The sequence below is a fragment of the Lutjanus erythropterus genome, chromosome 7 (assembly GCF_056507025.1).
Source record: "Lutjanus erythropterus isolate fLutEry1 chromosome 7, fLutEry1.hap2, whole genome shotgun sequence".
Lineage (NCBI taxonomy): Eukaryota > Metazoa > Chordata > Actinopteri > Lutjaniformes > Lutjanidae > Lutjanus > Lutjanus erythropterus.
In genome coordinates this window covers 1,125,370-1,143,235 of record NC_139323.1, presented here as the reverse complement: position 1 = coordinate 1,143,235, position 17,866 = coordinate 1,125,370, and the positions used below count along the sequence as shown (strand labels likewise).

The following is a 17,866-nucleotide window of genomic DNA, read 5'->3' as shown; positions in this document are numbered from 1 at the left end:
TCTCTCTGAGTTCTCAGAACTTTTGTCTCTCATTATCACAAACTATGATAGAATCATTGTAAATGGTGATATTAATATCCATGTCAATAACTCATCTGACCCAAAGACCAAAAAATTCCTCAACATCTTGGACAGCCTTGAACTTAAACAGCATGTTACTGCCCCCACCCATAAGCATGGTAGCACACTGGATCTAGTTATTTCCAGGGGAATCTCTGTTACTGATCTATTGGTGTGTGATATAAATGTGTCTGATCACTATTGTGTTTATTTTAATATCTCATTGAATACCATAAGACATCATTTTGAAACCACAATTAAGAGAAGAAATTTAAGTAACGCTGTAGAGTTACAATTTGCTGAGCTTGCAAACTCCCTGGATCAAGATCTTGTTAATCATCCTATAGATGCAATGGTAGATGCATTCAATAGTCATCTGACTAATACACTGAATAAAGTAGCTCCTATGAAAACTTTAAAACGTTCTCACAATAAATCAAGGCCCTGGATGAATAAAGATATTCATGCATTAAAGCAGTCATGTAGGAAAGTTGAAAGAACCTGGAGAAAAACAAAGCTACAGGTACACCACAAGATCTTTAGAGAAAAAAATGTATTGTATAACAAAAATGTCTGCACACAGAGATGGATCCATTTCTCAAAGATCATTGATGAGAATAGTGGAAACTCTAGAGTCCTATTGTCAACCATCAGTAGACTTCTACACCAGGTTCCCTCTGGCCCCACGGAGGCTTCTGCCCAGAGATGTGAGGAGTTTGCTATCTTTTTTAAGAATAGAGTTACCTTGATCAGGTCAGGCATTGGTGGTACAGATGATAAAATCTGTAACACACCCCATGGCTGTTCTCCTGTCTTTAGATGTTTTGCTAGTGTTTCCCATACTGACCTTCTTAAAATTGTTACTGGCACATCGCCCTCCACTTGCGGTCTTGACCCTGTCCCTAGCAAACTCTTCAAGAACGTATACAACAGCCTGTATCCCTCCATATTACAGATAATTAATACTTCACCTCAAACAGGCATCTTTCCCAATGCCTTTAAGACAGCAGAAGTGAAGCCTCTACTGAAGAAGGCAAATCTTGATGCAGACAATATCAGTAATTATAGGCCAATATCTAACCTGCCTTTCATGAGTAAAATCCAGGAGAAAGTAGTTTTAATCAACTCAACAACTTTCTCAATGAGAACAATATGTTTGAGAAGTTTCAATCTGGTTTTAGGTCCAATCATAGCACAGAAACAGCTCTAATCAAAATAGTGAATGACCTCAGACATGCTACTGACTTGAATCAAGTGTCAGTCCTCATCCTCTTGGACCTAAGCTCAGCATTTGACACCACTGATCACTCAATACTAATCAATCGTCTTGAAAGATGGGTTGGTCTTTCTGGCAGCGCTTTAGACTGGTTTCGGTCTTATTTAACTGGTAGGAGTTTCTATGTCAGTATAGGTGATCATGTCTCTGCGAAACACCATCTACCCTTTGGTATCGCACAAGGAAGCTGTCTTGGTCCCCTGCTCTTTTCCTTATATATGCTCCCATTAGGTCACATTATTAACAAATTCAGTATAAATTTCCATAGCTACGCCGATGATACCCAATTGTTTATTTCTGTTGAGCCAACCAACCCAAATGCCCTTTCCTCTCTGATTGCCTGCTTAGAAGCAATAAAACATTGGATGAATTACAATCTTTTGAAACCGAATGAAGATAAACAGAAATACTACTGCTAGGGCCAAAATGCAAGAGAGGCAGTTTGCAGCATGCCTTTTTTAGGAAAGCGGGATGCAGAGACATTAGTACATGCTTTTATCACTAGCAGGTTGGACTACTGCAATGCACTGCTTACTGGCCTACCAAAGAGACTGATTGGAAATCTTCAGTTGGTCCAAAACTCTGCTGCTAGACTTTTAACAAGGACAAGTAAAAGAGAGCACATTACTCCTGTTTTAGCTTCTCTGCACTGGCTCCCCATTTCTTTTCAAATTGATTTTAAGGTTCTTTTACTCACATATAAAGCTCTTAATATAGCACCTTCATACATTTCTGACCTTGGAATTCCACATCAACCAACAAGAGCACTCCGGTCTGCCGACGCTGGTATTTTAACTGTTCCTAAAGTAGGCCACAAAACAAGTGGGGAAACTGCTTTTAGCTATTATGTTCCAAGACTCTGGAACACTCTACCCAGTTACCTCAGACATGCAAGCTCTGTTGGCACTTTTAAAACTCAACTGAAAACCTACTTGTTCAGGAAAGCCTTTAGTGTAATATATTTCTACCCTGGTCTGTCATTTTTTGCTATCTGCATTTGCCTGCTTATTTATTAGACCTTATATTACTAAGAATCATTTTTATTTTTATTCTATTTATTCATTTATTTATTCTTATTTTTTATCCTCATTCTTTGTGATCCTCCATTATGTCTTTTAATGCCCATTTTTTATTTTTGTTTACTCTGATTTTATGTTATTATTGTGATTTTATGTATTTCTGTCTTGTCCGTTTTTGCCTGTTGTCATTTTTAATGCCACATCGTAAAGCACTTTGAATTGCATGTTATGTATGCAAGGTGCTGTATAAATAAAGTTATTATTATTATTATTATTATTATTATTATTTTTATTATTATCATCATCATCTTACCTGCATATGACTCCGGTGATGAAATAACTAACTAAACATCACCTGTTTAATGATTAGTTAGTAAATGAATATGCATCCCATCTCATTTTGTTTTGAGGTGCAGTAATTTTCTGATCAGACATCTGAAGTCTATTAAATAGGGTGGAAATTAGACTAACTTTAAAACATGCCACTGTTATCATTATTCTAACGTGTGTATTTTTCAGGGGTAAGATTGAATAAAATACTGGAATATTAATGTGACAAGATTTTGATATGTATTGTAGGTAAATTATTATAGAATTGAATAATAAAAAAAAGTTAAATTAATCAAAGATTAATCGATTAACTGAAAAAATAACTGATAGATTAATTGTTTGAAAACAAATAATTGTTAGATGCAACCCTAAGACAGATATTGGAAAGTAACTCATATTAAAGGTATTTTTCATATCTGATTGAATAGAAGCTTGAAATGATTAGAAATCCATGAAGGCTATAATGTCATATTTTGGATGAAGGATGGATGCTACAAGTCTTAACTTGTTTGATGAACAAGCTTTCATGTATTTTTTTTCATCTCTTGTTGAGACTTAACTAAGTTTCCAAGGACAGTTGTGTCATGTGCTTCTTCACTGATTGAGTGACAGGTAGACAACAACATGCAACTTGTAGCTGTCCCTGAACAGTCTCCTGGCTCCAGGAGGGGGCAGGGGACAGTCTTCTGACAAAAGACAGAAACACCTTCAGTAATTCCAAAGTTTAGTAACTTGTGTCGTGTTTGTAGCTAGAAGCAACCTGGGATTTGTTCATTGGAGGAGGTTGTGTGAACCTGTGGCTTTATGATGAGGATGGGAATACTAAGGTGAATACTGAAGTGCTTCCTGCCTACACAGAGGCTGTTTGTTGATGGTCAGTGAATAGCTCTGATGTGTGGGCTGGCTGCTTGTTGAATCACACTGTCTCTCTTTCTACACATGTTAAATACACGTGTGGTGGTGTGGAGTTCGGCTGCATAAGAGAAAGTAATGATAAATGCAACAAATACCCACTACTGCTAAGTAATTAGTAAAACTTTCTCAATTAGTCCATATCAGATAGAAAATTGGTTTATAATTGTTTTTCTCTATCTTACTTGTTGTTACAATATGACAGAGGCCTAAAAGGAATATTTTATTTTCTTTTTCCACTTTTAAAATCAGAAAATGTATTAAAATAACCTTGACAGCATTTACCAGGATTTCCGAACATTCTCAAAACAGAATCAATGCTGACGTCTCTTTGATTGCCTCACTTCATAGGAGTATAATCCTAAATAAAGCAGTCCATAATTTATTCCAGTTTCCAAACACTGGCCTCAGGGAGATGTTTCAGCTCTGCAAAAAAAAAAGTTACATTACTGCATCAAGCTCCTTTTAAGTCAACTTTATGAAAAGTGAATGTGAAAACTTGGCAGTAAACAACTTATGAAGTAGACTGATGTTTTGAGAAGGATTTAAAAGAGTTGGTCAGAGGTCTATGAGGAGGCAGGATGGGGGACATGTAAGCAGCCCCCTGGGCACTTTTGTTGATTGAGACTGATTCTAGTGAGACAAAGGCTGACCTGCAAATAGCCTGATGAGATTCAGACAGACACATCAGCAATTTGTTTTCTTTGGAAGACATTCACATCACTGCACCCTTTCCATGTCTTTAACAGTGATGATCATAGTGGAAACATCATCATGGAGAGTGTGAACATCTATTTTACTCATCCCTACCTGTCAGTTTGGGTACCTGTCAAACAGAACCCCACACTTGTTCTCAGCTATTCTTCCTTATTGATGATGGTGTAGCTTTTCCCACATAAGTGTGCAAACAAAGTCAACAGTAGAATCAGGCAGACATCAATCCAATCACTCCCTCAGCCTCTCATTTACTGCTTCCCAGATAATAGACACTGAAAAGTTTATTCAGTAATGAGCAGTGGATTGGTATTTCAGACTCCTACTAATAATTATTATTTTGCATCATTACTGACAGCACTGCATTGTGGGCTCATCAGAGGAAAGTAGTGTACATGCCATTTCCATCATTTTTTTTTCCTTTGCGGAAGTTTGAGTGCATTGTACAGTGTAATGGATACTACAAGTGTACCATGTAGTAAATACGGCCTGTTTTTGGACACATCTGTACACAAAACTTGAGGATGTCTAATAAGCAAAAATAAGTAAAATCACCTGTGTGGGTGGATCATGGGTGTGCAGGGCCAATCCAACTTGCAGAGATAACCTTCAAAATACACTGGACACAGACCTGGAGGGACACATCACAGAATGTGAGTGAGTCCCTCATTTCTGTTTTTACATGACTGGTCTTTTCTGTACATGCTGCTATGCAGCCTTCTAAGAGGTCAAAACTACATAGACATGTAATGTGTATAGAACTGTTCCTACTGTGCAATCCAGCCAGGACTTTGACCCAATAATGATAATGATCATGAAAATAATAATGATAATAATAAGAAGAATTAATAGCAATTAGGAAAAAAATTGTATAGTGCACAACCAGATACTACAAAGACAAAGTCTGTGTAGCAGGTAAAAAACTGTCCCACCGACATGTACAGCATCTGTGTCCCATATATTTCAGCCATAAGGCTCAAACAGTTTCTATCTTTTGACCTGATAGAAACCTTTAATTTGTCCACAGTTGCCAAAAATCTCAATTAGTTTATTTAATGTAATATGCCCAAATGATCTATTTATTGAAAAACAATTAAGGCAAATCTTAAGATGCATATCTTTTAGCCATTTCGTAAACAGTGACACTGTGTAAGTCTAACTTGTTAGTAGTAGTCATTTTTCAACAACCCAACACAGAAAAATAAATGCCATCACACTCCTCGTGGTCTGGTGGCCCAGACATGCAAGATGGAGTGCCAATTTTTTAGTTTGACACTGAGACAGCAGAGCAGATGTTTCAGAGCAGAGAAAACTGCTCACTATTTCATGATTTTAAATACCTAATAGAGATGCACCGATTTCAATTTTCTTGTCTGATTCCGATTTCTGATTTTTTTGAAGGGTCTGACCTGTCGATTTCGATTTTGGCCTATTCCAATTTTCAGTCTTTCTAAGAACTGTAATTGACAGCATTCAAACCATTTTTGCATCTTTTCTTGTAAAAATTAAATTGGATGTTCATAATAAAACACTGACTATTAAATATTTATTAAATACTATTTAAATTTTCTCCAAAGTCCTCCAGGTTACAGCCAGGGCTTATTATAGTTTTATATTAAGATTATGAATAAGGGGAATGAAATCTTGCGAGATTCCATGATCTTGCAGGATTTCGCGGGACGCCATTTCATGTGATACTCTGTGGAAGCAGCTGTAAACAGATGCAGAAGTTAAAGGAGTCTGGATGAGAAAAAATGAGACACATCAACACAGGTTGTTTATTCTTCAGCCAGAACAGGAGGTGAGATTTTAACTGTCCCTCTGTGAACAGCAGTCTGCTGCTGGCTAACATTAGCCTGAAGAGCTACATAGTTTATGGCTGTTTTGCGACATTGTCAGCTGCTCTGTCGCCTTGTAGACTGTCTGTCTTCTCTTTATCCTGTTCTTGGAATCTGTCGCTGACATCAACTTCATGTAAGCATGTGTCAGAGTGTGTGTAACTGTTATGAGCCCTGTGGTGATATCACGTTCAGTTTGTCTGCTGCGCGCATGATGTGACCATTGTGCAGAACATGTGTGTGACAATGATGGGCACAGAATCAGATATGTGATGCTCATGAGCCGGTAGGCCTGTGCAGTATACCAGTTCGTACAGAAAACCGGCCTTTATTTTCATTATGATATTAATTTTTCATATACTGCCATACCGGTGAATAACCCAAACAATGTCCGGAATGTGCACAGCAGGAAAGTGTTTCAGCGGGGATCCATTTCATTGCTGCACACCAACACCACAGGTGTCCTTGCTTGTGCGTCTGCACTAGGGATGTTCCTGGTGACTAAATTCTGTGTTGATTTAGACTAGTCAGCTAGTCTAACACTAACAAAACACTCAGAAAGCAGTTAAAATTTAGCAGAATTTATTAATTTATAATGTTAAACACTGTCCGAAAAAAATACTGTGTGTATTAAGAGCCATTTGAAGACGTTAATCACAGTCTACAATCGCCAAATCGTACTTTAAATGCTGCTGAAATGCGCACTACTTTACACTATGCAATACAAACCTTACACATTAATGTACAAAACATGACAACAACTCAGTAAACGCTTCACCTTTCCAGACTGAAGAGGGTCACAGTGTCTGCAGGTAAAGGACCCAGAGCTAACGTTAGCTGTCAGCCTGACACACAGTGTGGCTAACGTTAGCAGTGCTAGTAGCAGCAGCAGCTCCGCCTGCAGGTTTATGTCTGTGTATGTGTTTAATGTGGTCACGTTTCTCCAGAGGAGTGAATATATATCAGCTTATTCTGTCACAGTCTACATTCATCTGTCCGACTTTGCTGATATAAACATCCAGGGTTGCCATGGCGATTGGCTCATACACGCTGGGTGAGAGGGGCCGCCGTCCAACAGTGCCGCAGCCCCGACTAGTGGTGTGCGGCTGCATAAAATCTTATAGGCAACAGATAACTGGCATCGTGCATTAATGAAAGATTGATAAATATTTTAAAAATGTTATTTTTAAATATATTAAACGACTAGTATTTCTGGTGCTGACTAGTGTGTGTGGGGACGTTTAATCATATAGTCATCCCCGCCATGTGATGGCAACCATATTTTGAAGGAGTCATGCTTTTACCTGTTTCTGGACATGAAAAAAAAAAAACATGATACAGTCCTTATGTGACAGTAAAATGGACTGTTTAAAACCAATCAACTGCAGTAATTCTTTTCTCATTAGAAGAAAATGTGGGTAAGAACACTGTTGCATGAAAAAAAATACAGTCAAATACTGTGAAACGGATACGATTTTTAAAAAAAACCTTGATATGAAAATTTTGTCATACTGGCCGGTCACTGGTCAGGGCCAGTCATGCTGAAAATTGTCTGGTTCCGGTCTCTGGCCGGTCGATCAGTGCATCCCTAATACCCAAGTATGGAGGTGGAGCCAAGTGGTGATTAGTTTAGCTTAGCATATGGACTGTCAGCAGGGGGAAATGGCAGTTCTCCTCTGTCCAAAATGTAAAAAATATGCCAACCAAACTCACAAATTCACACTTTGTGTCAGTCTCTTTCTTGCAAGGCAGGGTCAACCAAGTTGTCCTTACAAACGAGAATAAAACAACTCAGCTGACTGTCAACCCTAAATACACTGGCCAGGAGTCATATCCACAATGGGCCACTTCCCTCCTATAAGGGTCTGTGGGTGACCCAAAGCTGGTCCGACCAGTTAAGGAGAGGAAAAGGGAAGGTAAAAAAAAAAAAATCTGTCCCTGGCTGACTGACCCTGGTGTCCCGTTCTGGTGTTCCAGTTTGGGGTAGCACTTCCACAGATTTTTACTACGAGTTATTGTTATAAGTAAAATTATTATTACTGTCGGGACTTGTAGCAGACTTGGAGGCAGAAAAGCGTGGTACACCTTTCCTCCTTCTAAAGTTAATGCAAGAGAAGAGAAAAGATGTTGATGAAAATTGTTTGTTTGCTAATCTGAGTTGCCTTCAGTTAATAGCCTGAGCTCAGAGAAACAAGCAGTGTGTACTTGGCAGTAATAAAAATGGTACAGCAATGCCATTCTTCAGGTAATTTATATTTACATTTAATATTCTCAATATATATGCAAATATGTAGGTATATGGCCTCTGGTACCTGGGATTTTGGCCATACAACTGGGGTTTGGCACAGTTCACATTTGGACTGATACAATGCCAATACAGGTATCTGGAATTTGATACTGGTACCTTACAGTACCTAACAGGTTAAAAAAAAAGTAGTTTCTAATGTAAAAAATAAGTCCAAACTTCTATTTAACACACCTCACAAATTAAACTCTCTCTCCCTTGTCAAACCCATCCCTACCACCTGCAGCCTGTCACCATGGCAACGCTGTTGTTTATGTTACCGAGGAAGCACACGCATATGTTGTTATGTTGTCTTTGTTGTTACCACCACTGTGCTTTATTTATGTTAATAGTCTGCAATTCAAGATCATTGGTTTAATACTAAGGTTTTGGACATACTAATAAATCTGACAAACTGTCGTGGCAAGCTAAATAGCATGTTGGTAAAGACTTTCAGATATAGCCAGTGGCTGAATGTTGGCTAAAGCTGGTAAAAATGCTAAGCCAACCAGTTTATTACAGTAAAAAAGCCCAGTCATCTCCAATAACTACCTGTCCAACAAGCTAATTAATCACCTGAAGAAGCTGATATAGTTGTTGATGCCTTGATTAAAGTTTTGTTGTTCATGGAGGGTTAAGTTGCACTATTTAGACGCTGACTGAAGGTGCACTAACATTAGTTGCAGCTGCTGTGGGAGACTTGGCACTCAGGCTATGAAAAACTGTTCATTCTTTAGCTGTATTCTGTGTTTGTTAGGTGTTATGCCCTTGCCAGCTTTACATTTCACATTACATATACTGCAGTGAGTGTCGTCTCTGTGTTGAAAGGTTTAACAACACTCTGGGCTGCTTATGGCTCACAATTACCCTCAGCAGTGGGTGTGACTCAAAGACTCACTGCTGCTGCTTGCTTGCTTGCTACATCACTCTCTTAATTCCTTTTTCTCTGCACCCCAGGTTTCAATGAGGCACCAATTGGGTTAATGTGAATCCATACTCAGTAATCGGCTTGGGCGGTATCCATTTTTTCATACCGTCATATCCTCCTGACTTTTTACCAGGGTATACAGTATTATGGTATTAAAACAGCTCAACTAAACTACTCTATTGCAATCAATACTCCCACAATGTATGTGGAGCTGAAACAGCTGGGAAACAACACATGCAGGAGCTCCACTTTGGTCTTGAGAAGTTGCAGCTTTTATTCACTTACAGAGTCAAACCTAAACCCTAAACTCTTTACAGCACGACTTGACCACTCACCTTTCCCTCTGCTCAGCATGCGTTCACCATAATTCTGACTCCAGTAATTAGTCTGCCCCTTACTCTCTGTGAAGTTACACACTCATGATGAAACTCTACTCTGACCACTCACCAGTCTGTGTGTTTGTTAGCTTACCCTTATCATCTGGACTGAATTTAAAATGGTCCAGAACAGGGGCAGAGGCATTTTTTCATCTTTGTAATGAGTTAGTCCTTTAACTTTATTTCCAAAATCTCTCTTCTTCACATGCAAGTTATATTTGTCTGCTCAGCTGTGCTGCCATGCACAGACTGACACCTGGTGGTGTAAGATACACACTACAATACAGTTAAGTAGAAGGAGGAGTGTCTGTATTTATGACAGTACTGAAAATCTTCCCGTCTGGATCTCTTAATACCATAATATCTTTATACTGCCCAAGCTTACTCAGTGGTACAGAGGTACAGAGAGTGGTTCAGTCAGTACCCTTAAAAGTACCAAGTTTGTGGAAGTTTACTTTCTGTACGACCTTTGCTACAGGTTGCTTCCACTCATATCATAGCATCAACATCTTAGTTGCCAGGGAACAGCAAAAAGTACACATGCTGAGCAAAGAGTGAAGTCACACCTACTTCTCCCAGATGGGACCTCTCACTTCTTATGAAAATCTCTTCTCTTCTCTTCTCTCCTCTCCTCTATCTGTTTCCGGTGAGTGTGAGTTGTGGTGGCGGACGTGTGAGTGGCGCGGAGTTTGAAGATTTTCTGTAATTTATTATTTGTTATTTATTAATTTTCCGGTTTTCCCGCTGATTTCTTCATCTGTCTTACGTACATGATTAGGTAAGCTTTTTTTCAATATTTTTTGAGTATTGGCTGAGTGATCAGTGGTTTTGTCCGTTGGTTTCTCGGGAGGAATCCGAGACGCCACCTCCGTCTATCTGGCAGGTAGTAGGGATAGTGCCGCCGGATAGCTTTGTTACCGTGAAGGAGGTTCTGCTGGCTGCTGGTGAGCAGGTAGGACATGATGATCTTTCTTTTGCATTGTGAATGAACAAAGCTGTGGTTGTGTTTTTGACAGATGAGTCTCATGTCTATCAGCTGATACAGAGCAGCGTGTTTATCAGGGACGCTTTTGTGCACATATCCCCTCTGTCAGTTCCCTCCACACGGAACACCGGACACGGTGATTTATACCTAACGAGTCGTTAGAGAGCGAGCTCCGTAGGTTCTGCAAGTTTGCTAGTGGATTTAAGATAGTAAGTTTGGGATGTAAGGATCCAAAGTTTAAGCATGTGCAGTCTCTGAGACGGCAGGTGTTCATGTTTTTGGATTCACCTTCTCAAACACTGGAGGTGTCTTTCAGAGTGAAGCACAGTGATGGCTCTTATATGGTGTATGCTAGTTCAGACAGTTGAAATGTTTCGAGTGTGGTGATGTGTTTGTGTGTCTGCATAAGAGGCAGTAGGCAGCCGGCGGCTCATCTGTTGCTCGCACCGCCTCCCTCGAGGCGGCTGATGCTGCTGTGCCGGGTGCCGCGGTGGCATGGCGGCTTCTGATGCCGTGTCAGGTGCTGCGGTGGCAGATGACGCCACAGGTGATACTGCGGCTGCGCTGACCGCCACGCCTAATGCAGCTGTGGTTCCTGAGCCCGGGGTTGGGCCTATGGCTGCGAGTGTGGCGGTGGAGCGCGGAGTTGTGAGTGTGGCAGCTGGTAGATCTCATGACAAGGAGGAATATGTCCAGTTTGAGCAACAGGCTCATGTGGATGCAGAGAACCTGGGCAGCTCTCAATCTGCAGGCACTGAGATGCAGTCTCAGTCTGCAGAGGAAGCACCTTCTACAAGCTCTGCAGGCATGGAAAACGTTGTCATTACAAGTGAAGTGCTCAATAGCCAGGCATCATATGAGGGTGATTTCATGGACTTTGGCTTGGAGTCAGATACTGTATCTGTGTATGAAAGCAACAGGAACGCAGATGATCTCTATTCTTTAGAGGACTTAAATAATTTCCTTGATGTAACTTTTAAAAAGTCTGTTAAAGTGAGTGATTACTTTAGTGACACTGAAAAATGCATCAAGTCTGTGGACAAAACCAACCAAGACTGGTTGGTTTTGATCTTTTGGATGAAAAAAAATGTTTTCGCCTGAAGAAACACATTACATCTCTGAGAAAGGCAAAAGACAGTCGACCTGCTCGAAAAATCAAAAAAGTAACATGATTATGTATCACTCAGTGTTTTGCTCTCTTTACTGTTCTCTGCTTGTTTCTTCTTACCTGTTTCTCCTCTCTCATCTTTCTATGCAGAACCTTAAAATAGGGTCTTTAAACATTAATGGGAGGGACAGGCAGAAAAGTTTCCACTCAGAAAAGAATAGATGTGCTTTTTTTGCAAGAGAGACATACAAATTCAGCAGATGAGGTAGATTGGTGTTTATGGTGGGAGGGCTCGTATTCTCTTAGCCATGGCACCAAGTGGAGGGGTAGTTGTTCTGTTTAGACCAACTGCAAATGCAACAGTTTTATCTTCTACTGAAGTGGTGAAAGGTCGACTGTTGATTGTTAGGGCTGAAATATAGAGTTCTGTTTTTTGTTTTGTCAGTGTGTATGCCCCAAATCAAGAGCCAGAAAGAGTAGGGTTTTTTACCCTGTTGAAAAACGAGTTGATTAATTATCATCAGGATCAACTGATTATCGGTGGGGATTTTAACTGTACACTAGATTTTACAATGGACAGGACAGGTGAGGAGCCCCACCCACAGTCATCTCAGCCTTAACAATGTTATCACACACTTGGATTTGTTAGACAAATGGAGGGTTAAACATCCACAATCTAGGCAGTATACATGGGTGAGGGTTGGTAACAACAGGGTGAGTGCAGCCAGATTAGATAGGTTGTATATCTCTCAGAATCTCAGTTCTAGACTAATTCACAGTAACATAAATCCAGTTGGTTTCACTGACCATCATTCTGTCATCATAGATTTGGTCAGTTCTTCAGGTGATAGGGTTAAGTCCCACTGTTTTTTTAATAACAAACTTCTGCAAGATAGTACTTTTTGAGCACTTTTGGCAGCAATGGACAGGGAAAAAAGGCGATTTTAGTTCCTTGAAGCAGTGGTAGGGGGGTTGGTAAGGCACAAATTCATGTTTTTTGTTAGCAGTACACCTCCCATTCCACTGCTAAAATCAAGGCAGTAGTTCAGGAACTTGAAGTCAGTATTGAAAACATTGAGGAAGGGTTACATAGGGACTCTGATCCTACCATGGGTCATGTGCTGCAGGAGAAGAGGCTGGAGTTGAGCTCCTTCCTGCAGGAGAGGGTCAAGGGTGCCCTCGTCAGGTCTCACTTCCACCAGCTAAAGGACATGGATGCCCCAATTTCTTTTTTTTTTCAATTTGAAGAGATCAGTGGCACAGAGGAAGCAGATGACCTGCCTTAAGCTGCCGGAGTGACCACGCGGCCAAGTGAGATGAGGAACTGTGCCATGGGTTTCTACGTTGAACTTTTCAGGGCAGAGCAATGCAGCATGGAATGCCGTGAGGAGCTCCTGGAGGGGCTTCCTCAGCTCAGCGTGGAGGAGCAAGCTGCACTGGACTGTGAGCTGACACTGGAGGAGTTGACAATTGCTGTCAACCAGTTGGCATCAGGACGGGCACCTGGGGTCTGTGGTCTCTCTGCTGACTTTTATAAGCGTTTTTGGAATGTTCTTGGACCTGATTTGCATTCTGTTTTGCTGGAGTGTTTCAGAGCAGAGTCTCCTGTCGACGAGCAGTACTTTCCCTGCTGCCCAAAAAAGGGGACTTGACCTTACTTAAGAACTGGAGGCCTGTTGCCCTCCTCTGCACAGACTATAAGGTGCTTTCCAGGGCCTTATCAAATAGATTTAAGAACGTCTTGGAAATAATCATTCATACAGATCAAACATATTGCATACCTGACAGGACAATCATGGACAACATTTTTCTCATTCAAGATGTCATTGATGTGTGTAGGTCTTATAATAATGTCAATTTTGGTATTTTGTGTGTTTGGACCAGGAGAAAGCTTTTGACAGGGTGGATCACTCTTATTTATTTTCTGCACTTAGGGCTTTTGGTATTGGTGATGGATTTCTAGCTTGGATTGGTTTATTGTACAGTGGTGCTCAGTGTATGGTAAAGACATGAGCAGGGCTGAGTCGGCCAATCCCTGTACAGCAAGGGATAAGACAAGGCTGTCCTACCTCAGGTCAGCTTTATAGTTTAGCCATTGAGCCCTTGCTGTGCAGTTTGAGGGGTCGGCTCAGTGGTCTGTCACTGCCTAGGTCCTCGGACCTTGATCATCTTCCTACTATTTTGGCCTATGCAGATGATGTTAGTATTGTTGTCACAAGCCAGGGGGATGTTCAGTGTTTGCAGGACACCCTGTCCCTGTATGAAAAGTCATCTGCACGGGTAAACTGGGCAAAAAGTGAAGCCTTGTTGGTGGGACACTGGAGGGATCAGGCAGTGCCAAATCTGCCTGGAGGTCTTGAGTGGGGGAAGGAGGGGCTGAAAGTGCTGGGGGTGTTTTTGGGCACAGAGGGCTTTCAGGCAAAGAACTGGGAGAAGGAGGAAAGTGTGCGCGTGGTTGTCTAAATGGAAATGGTTGCTAGCCCAGTTGTCATATAGGGGAAGAGTTCTGGTTGCCAATAACTTGGTTGCCTTGGCCCCTTGGCGCAGGTTCATTGCTTTGACACCACCAAGAAGCCTGATAAAGGATTTTCAGAGAGCAATCGTGGACTTTTTCTGGTCTGGCAAACATTGGGTCCGGGCAGCAGTCCTCTATCTGCCTGTGGCTGAAGGGGGACGGGTTGATTAACATCCAGTCTAAAATTGCCTCCTTTAGACTCCAGACTGCACAAGGACTCCTGTATACCTCTGGCCCAGGTTGGCTCGATACAGCTAGACTGCTGGATAGTCGGGCGCTTGGGCTATGACAAACAACTTTTTTCTTTTACAACCTGAGGATGTGGTTCTTGCTGGACTGACACCATTTTACAGTTCTGTGTTGCAGGCATGGCAGACTTTCAGGTTTGCACATACCACAGATGAGACTCCAGGTATGTGGTTGTTTGAGGAACCCTTGTTTTTTAACAATTTTCTAAGGACTCAAACAATGCAGTCTGCCAGCCTGCGAGCCAGCCTTAGAGAAGCTGGCTGCACCAAATTGGGCCATCTGATGAAGATGACGGCTACATCTGCGGACACTCTGAGAGTGAGGACTAACATCACCTCTATCAGGCTTAGAATGGTGGAGGAAGTTTGTGCTGCCACAATCCCTGAGAGCGTTTGCAGGGGACAGCACTTTGTGTGACCAGTGGGCTGAGAACAGTGAATACAGTTTTCCCTCTCTGCTCATCACCCCAGCAGTGGCAGGAGGGAGGAGACCAGCTGCTGTCGTTCACAACTCCTCACCTCAGCTAAAGGATGCAGGGAAAAAAGCAATTTACCACGTCTGCGTCAAAGTTCTGAACCTGCAATCTTTGGCAGGGTTGAAGGAGTCGAGGTGGACTGAGTTTTTTGGCACAGACGTTTCGCCGAAAGGCAGCTGGCGGTCCCTGTACAAGCTGCCCGTTGAAAAGCGGACAGCAGACCTCCAGTGGAGGGTTGTACATGGTGCAATAGCTACAAACTGACACAGAGCGCACATGGATCCGGGGGTAGGGGAGGAGTGTCTTTTCTGTGGTCAGACTGAAACTTTGGCACATTTGTTTGTACAGTGTCCTCGGCTGTCAGCACTTTTTGAACTATTAAGAAGGTTGTTCCAGGGGTTTGGTGAAGCTTTTTCTTTTGGTTTATTCATCTTTGGTCCGAAATACTGTGCCAGGAAGAAGAGTGTTCAATCCATGATAAATTTTCTCTCTGGTTCTGCTAAGTTGGCCATCTGGCTGACACGTAGGAACCACGTTCAGAATGTCGGCAGTGTGGAGCCGGTGCCGGTTCTGGAGGGCCTGTTAAAGGCCAGACTAAGAGTGGAACATGCCTATTATAGGATGACAGACAATATGTTTGCTTTTTGTCAAACATGGACTGTTGGGAGGGTTCTGTGCTCTGTGGGGGAGGATGAGGAGTTGATTCTAAATTTCTGATTGAAGATTTTTCTTTTTCTGGTTTTAATGGTGGTTGTTATTGTTGTACATTAGGCATTGCAATGGTTCAATAAAGGGATTTTGAAAACCAAGCCTCTCCTCTCCTCTCCTCTCCTCTCCTCTCCTCTCCTCTCCTCTCCTCTCCTCTCTATGATTTCATCCAAATCAATGTGCTGCTCCAGCAGCTCCTTTCAGCCTGACATCTGACTGATTGCTTCATACAAAAACCTGCAGCCAACTAAAAAAACATCGAAGCCCAAATGAAGTTGATACACCTTGATAAGAGCTCTATTCAGCCATTGTGAAATAGGCCTGAATGAAGCTTTGGCCATTATATCAACCACACATAGAAATGTGAACGAACACAGTTGAACACATACACACACACAAACACACATACACACTCTTTTTAAATGAATCTCATGCACCGAGGTGTGGAATTGTGTTCGAAGGTAGATTATTCACGGAGAATCGACTACAATTTCACGGCTTTCTGGAAATAATTAGCGTGACATTTATTCAGGCTTTATAATTGGTGAAGACTCCAGACCCTCACCTCTAATAAAGTTGTCATTGAACCTTTAATGCTGCTCACTCCCATGACAGCAGGGGGATATTGCAGGGCGGTCAAATCATTTGGAAGAGGATAATGGAGTCAGGTTTATGGTGTGTGTATGTGTGTTTGTTTGTGTGTGTGTGTGAGTGAGTGAGTGAATGAGTAGTTAAGTAAAATACGGTTCATTCCTCGTCCTAATGCCCTAATGAAACCTGCCACAATTTCTCAAAGATTTTAAAGAGTCCTCTCAGATGGTTCAGTCCTTTTTAAAAGCATTCATTGGCATACAAGACTTTTAGTTATTAGTTATTAGAACCAATCATCCTGTTGTCTTCAACATTCAACACTCCTTTCCACTTTTCTAATTGCTCTTCATCATTTTTGTTCAATTTTGTGTCTTGTTTCCTCTTCGACTCTCCTCCCTGTCATTGCTCTCTGGATTGTTCACATACCTTCCATCTCACTTTTATTTAGTTTGTTCGCTCCACTCCTCTCTCATCCTTTCCTCTGACACTTCTATCTCTCCCTTTCCATTAGCAAACAGACCACAGTGTGTTTTTGTTGCACTAAAACTCTCACTCTCTTTCTGGCCACCCACAGAGCCTGCGCTCACTTATCTACCTAAATGTTGTACAGGTTTTTGACTTCATGATGGTAGTGGTTTCAGCAAAGCTTCCAGTGTGATTATTCTACCTCACAATACTAACTTTTTAATAGACCAGGACAGAAACTATCAACAGAATTCCTCAAATCTTTTGTAGTTGTTCAAAAAGTGAAAATTAAACATCACAGAATAACATTTCAAAGGACAGAAAGGTTAAAATTAATCAAGTGCAAGAAATTAGCCAACAACAAAAAATACTTTTATACCTACATCCATCACAGTGCTTAATGATAAATCATGTAACATTCTCATTCACTGTTTGTTTTACATTAAAAAAACAAAACAAATATGTATTTGGTTTTACCGTCCTGTGCTGCCTACATGAAAAATACCCTGTTTATCTACCTTCATCTTGAGCTTGACTTTGATAGAATATCTATTGCCTGTATGGATAAAAAAAAAAACTGTGTTTGTGTGTCTCAGGTGGCTGTGACATTTGCATTGGGGTCAGAGGTCGGCCTTCAGAGCAGCAGTGACTTCAGTCAGATGGGGAAACCTTTCCTAATGGGCACAGTGGCTCTGGGTAAGAATGAACTTTGTACAATTTTGCACATTTTTTCTTTGTGTCTACATCTTTTCACCTTTTTGCCCCTCTGAATCCCTTTCATTTCTCCAGTCCACACTCCCTCTTCTACTGTCCTTGCTTCTTCCTGGGCCAAGAACACTAAAGGCACATGATGGATGATATTCTCCAACCACTTGTATTTAGAGTTGCCAACTAGATTTTGAAAACTAACTTGTAGCAAGTTCACAGCAAAGTGGCCAAAATATACTGCTCCATTAGAAAATACAAAGGTACAGTAGCTCATGTTGTAGTTCATCGATGACCAACGAAGCCATCTGATCCAAGACAAAGATT

General features: G+C 41.2%; 1 protein-coding gene across 1 annotated transcript in view; it reads left to right on the top strand.

Moving 5' to 3' along the window:
* The window catches only part of LOC146323411 (uncharacterized), a 147,857-nt gene that overhangs the window by 61,377 nt on the left and 68,614 nt on the right, over nt 1-17,866 (top strand). The window contains exon 9 of the mRNA XM_084722362.1: nt 17,431-17,530. Within this exon, the coding sequence (XP_084578488.1) occupies nt 17,431-17,530 (100 nt within the window). The remainder of the gene's footprint in view (nt 1-17,430; nt 17,531-17,866) is intronic.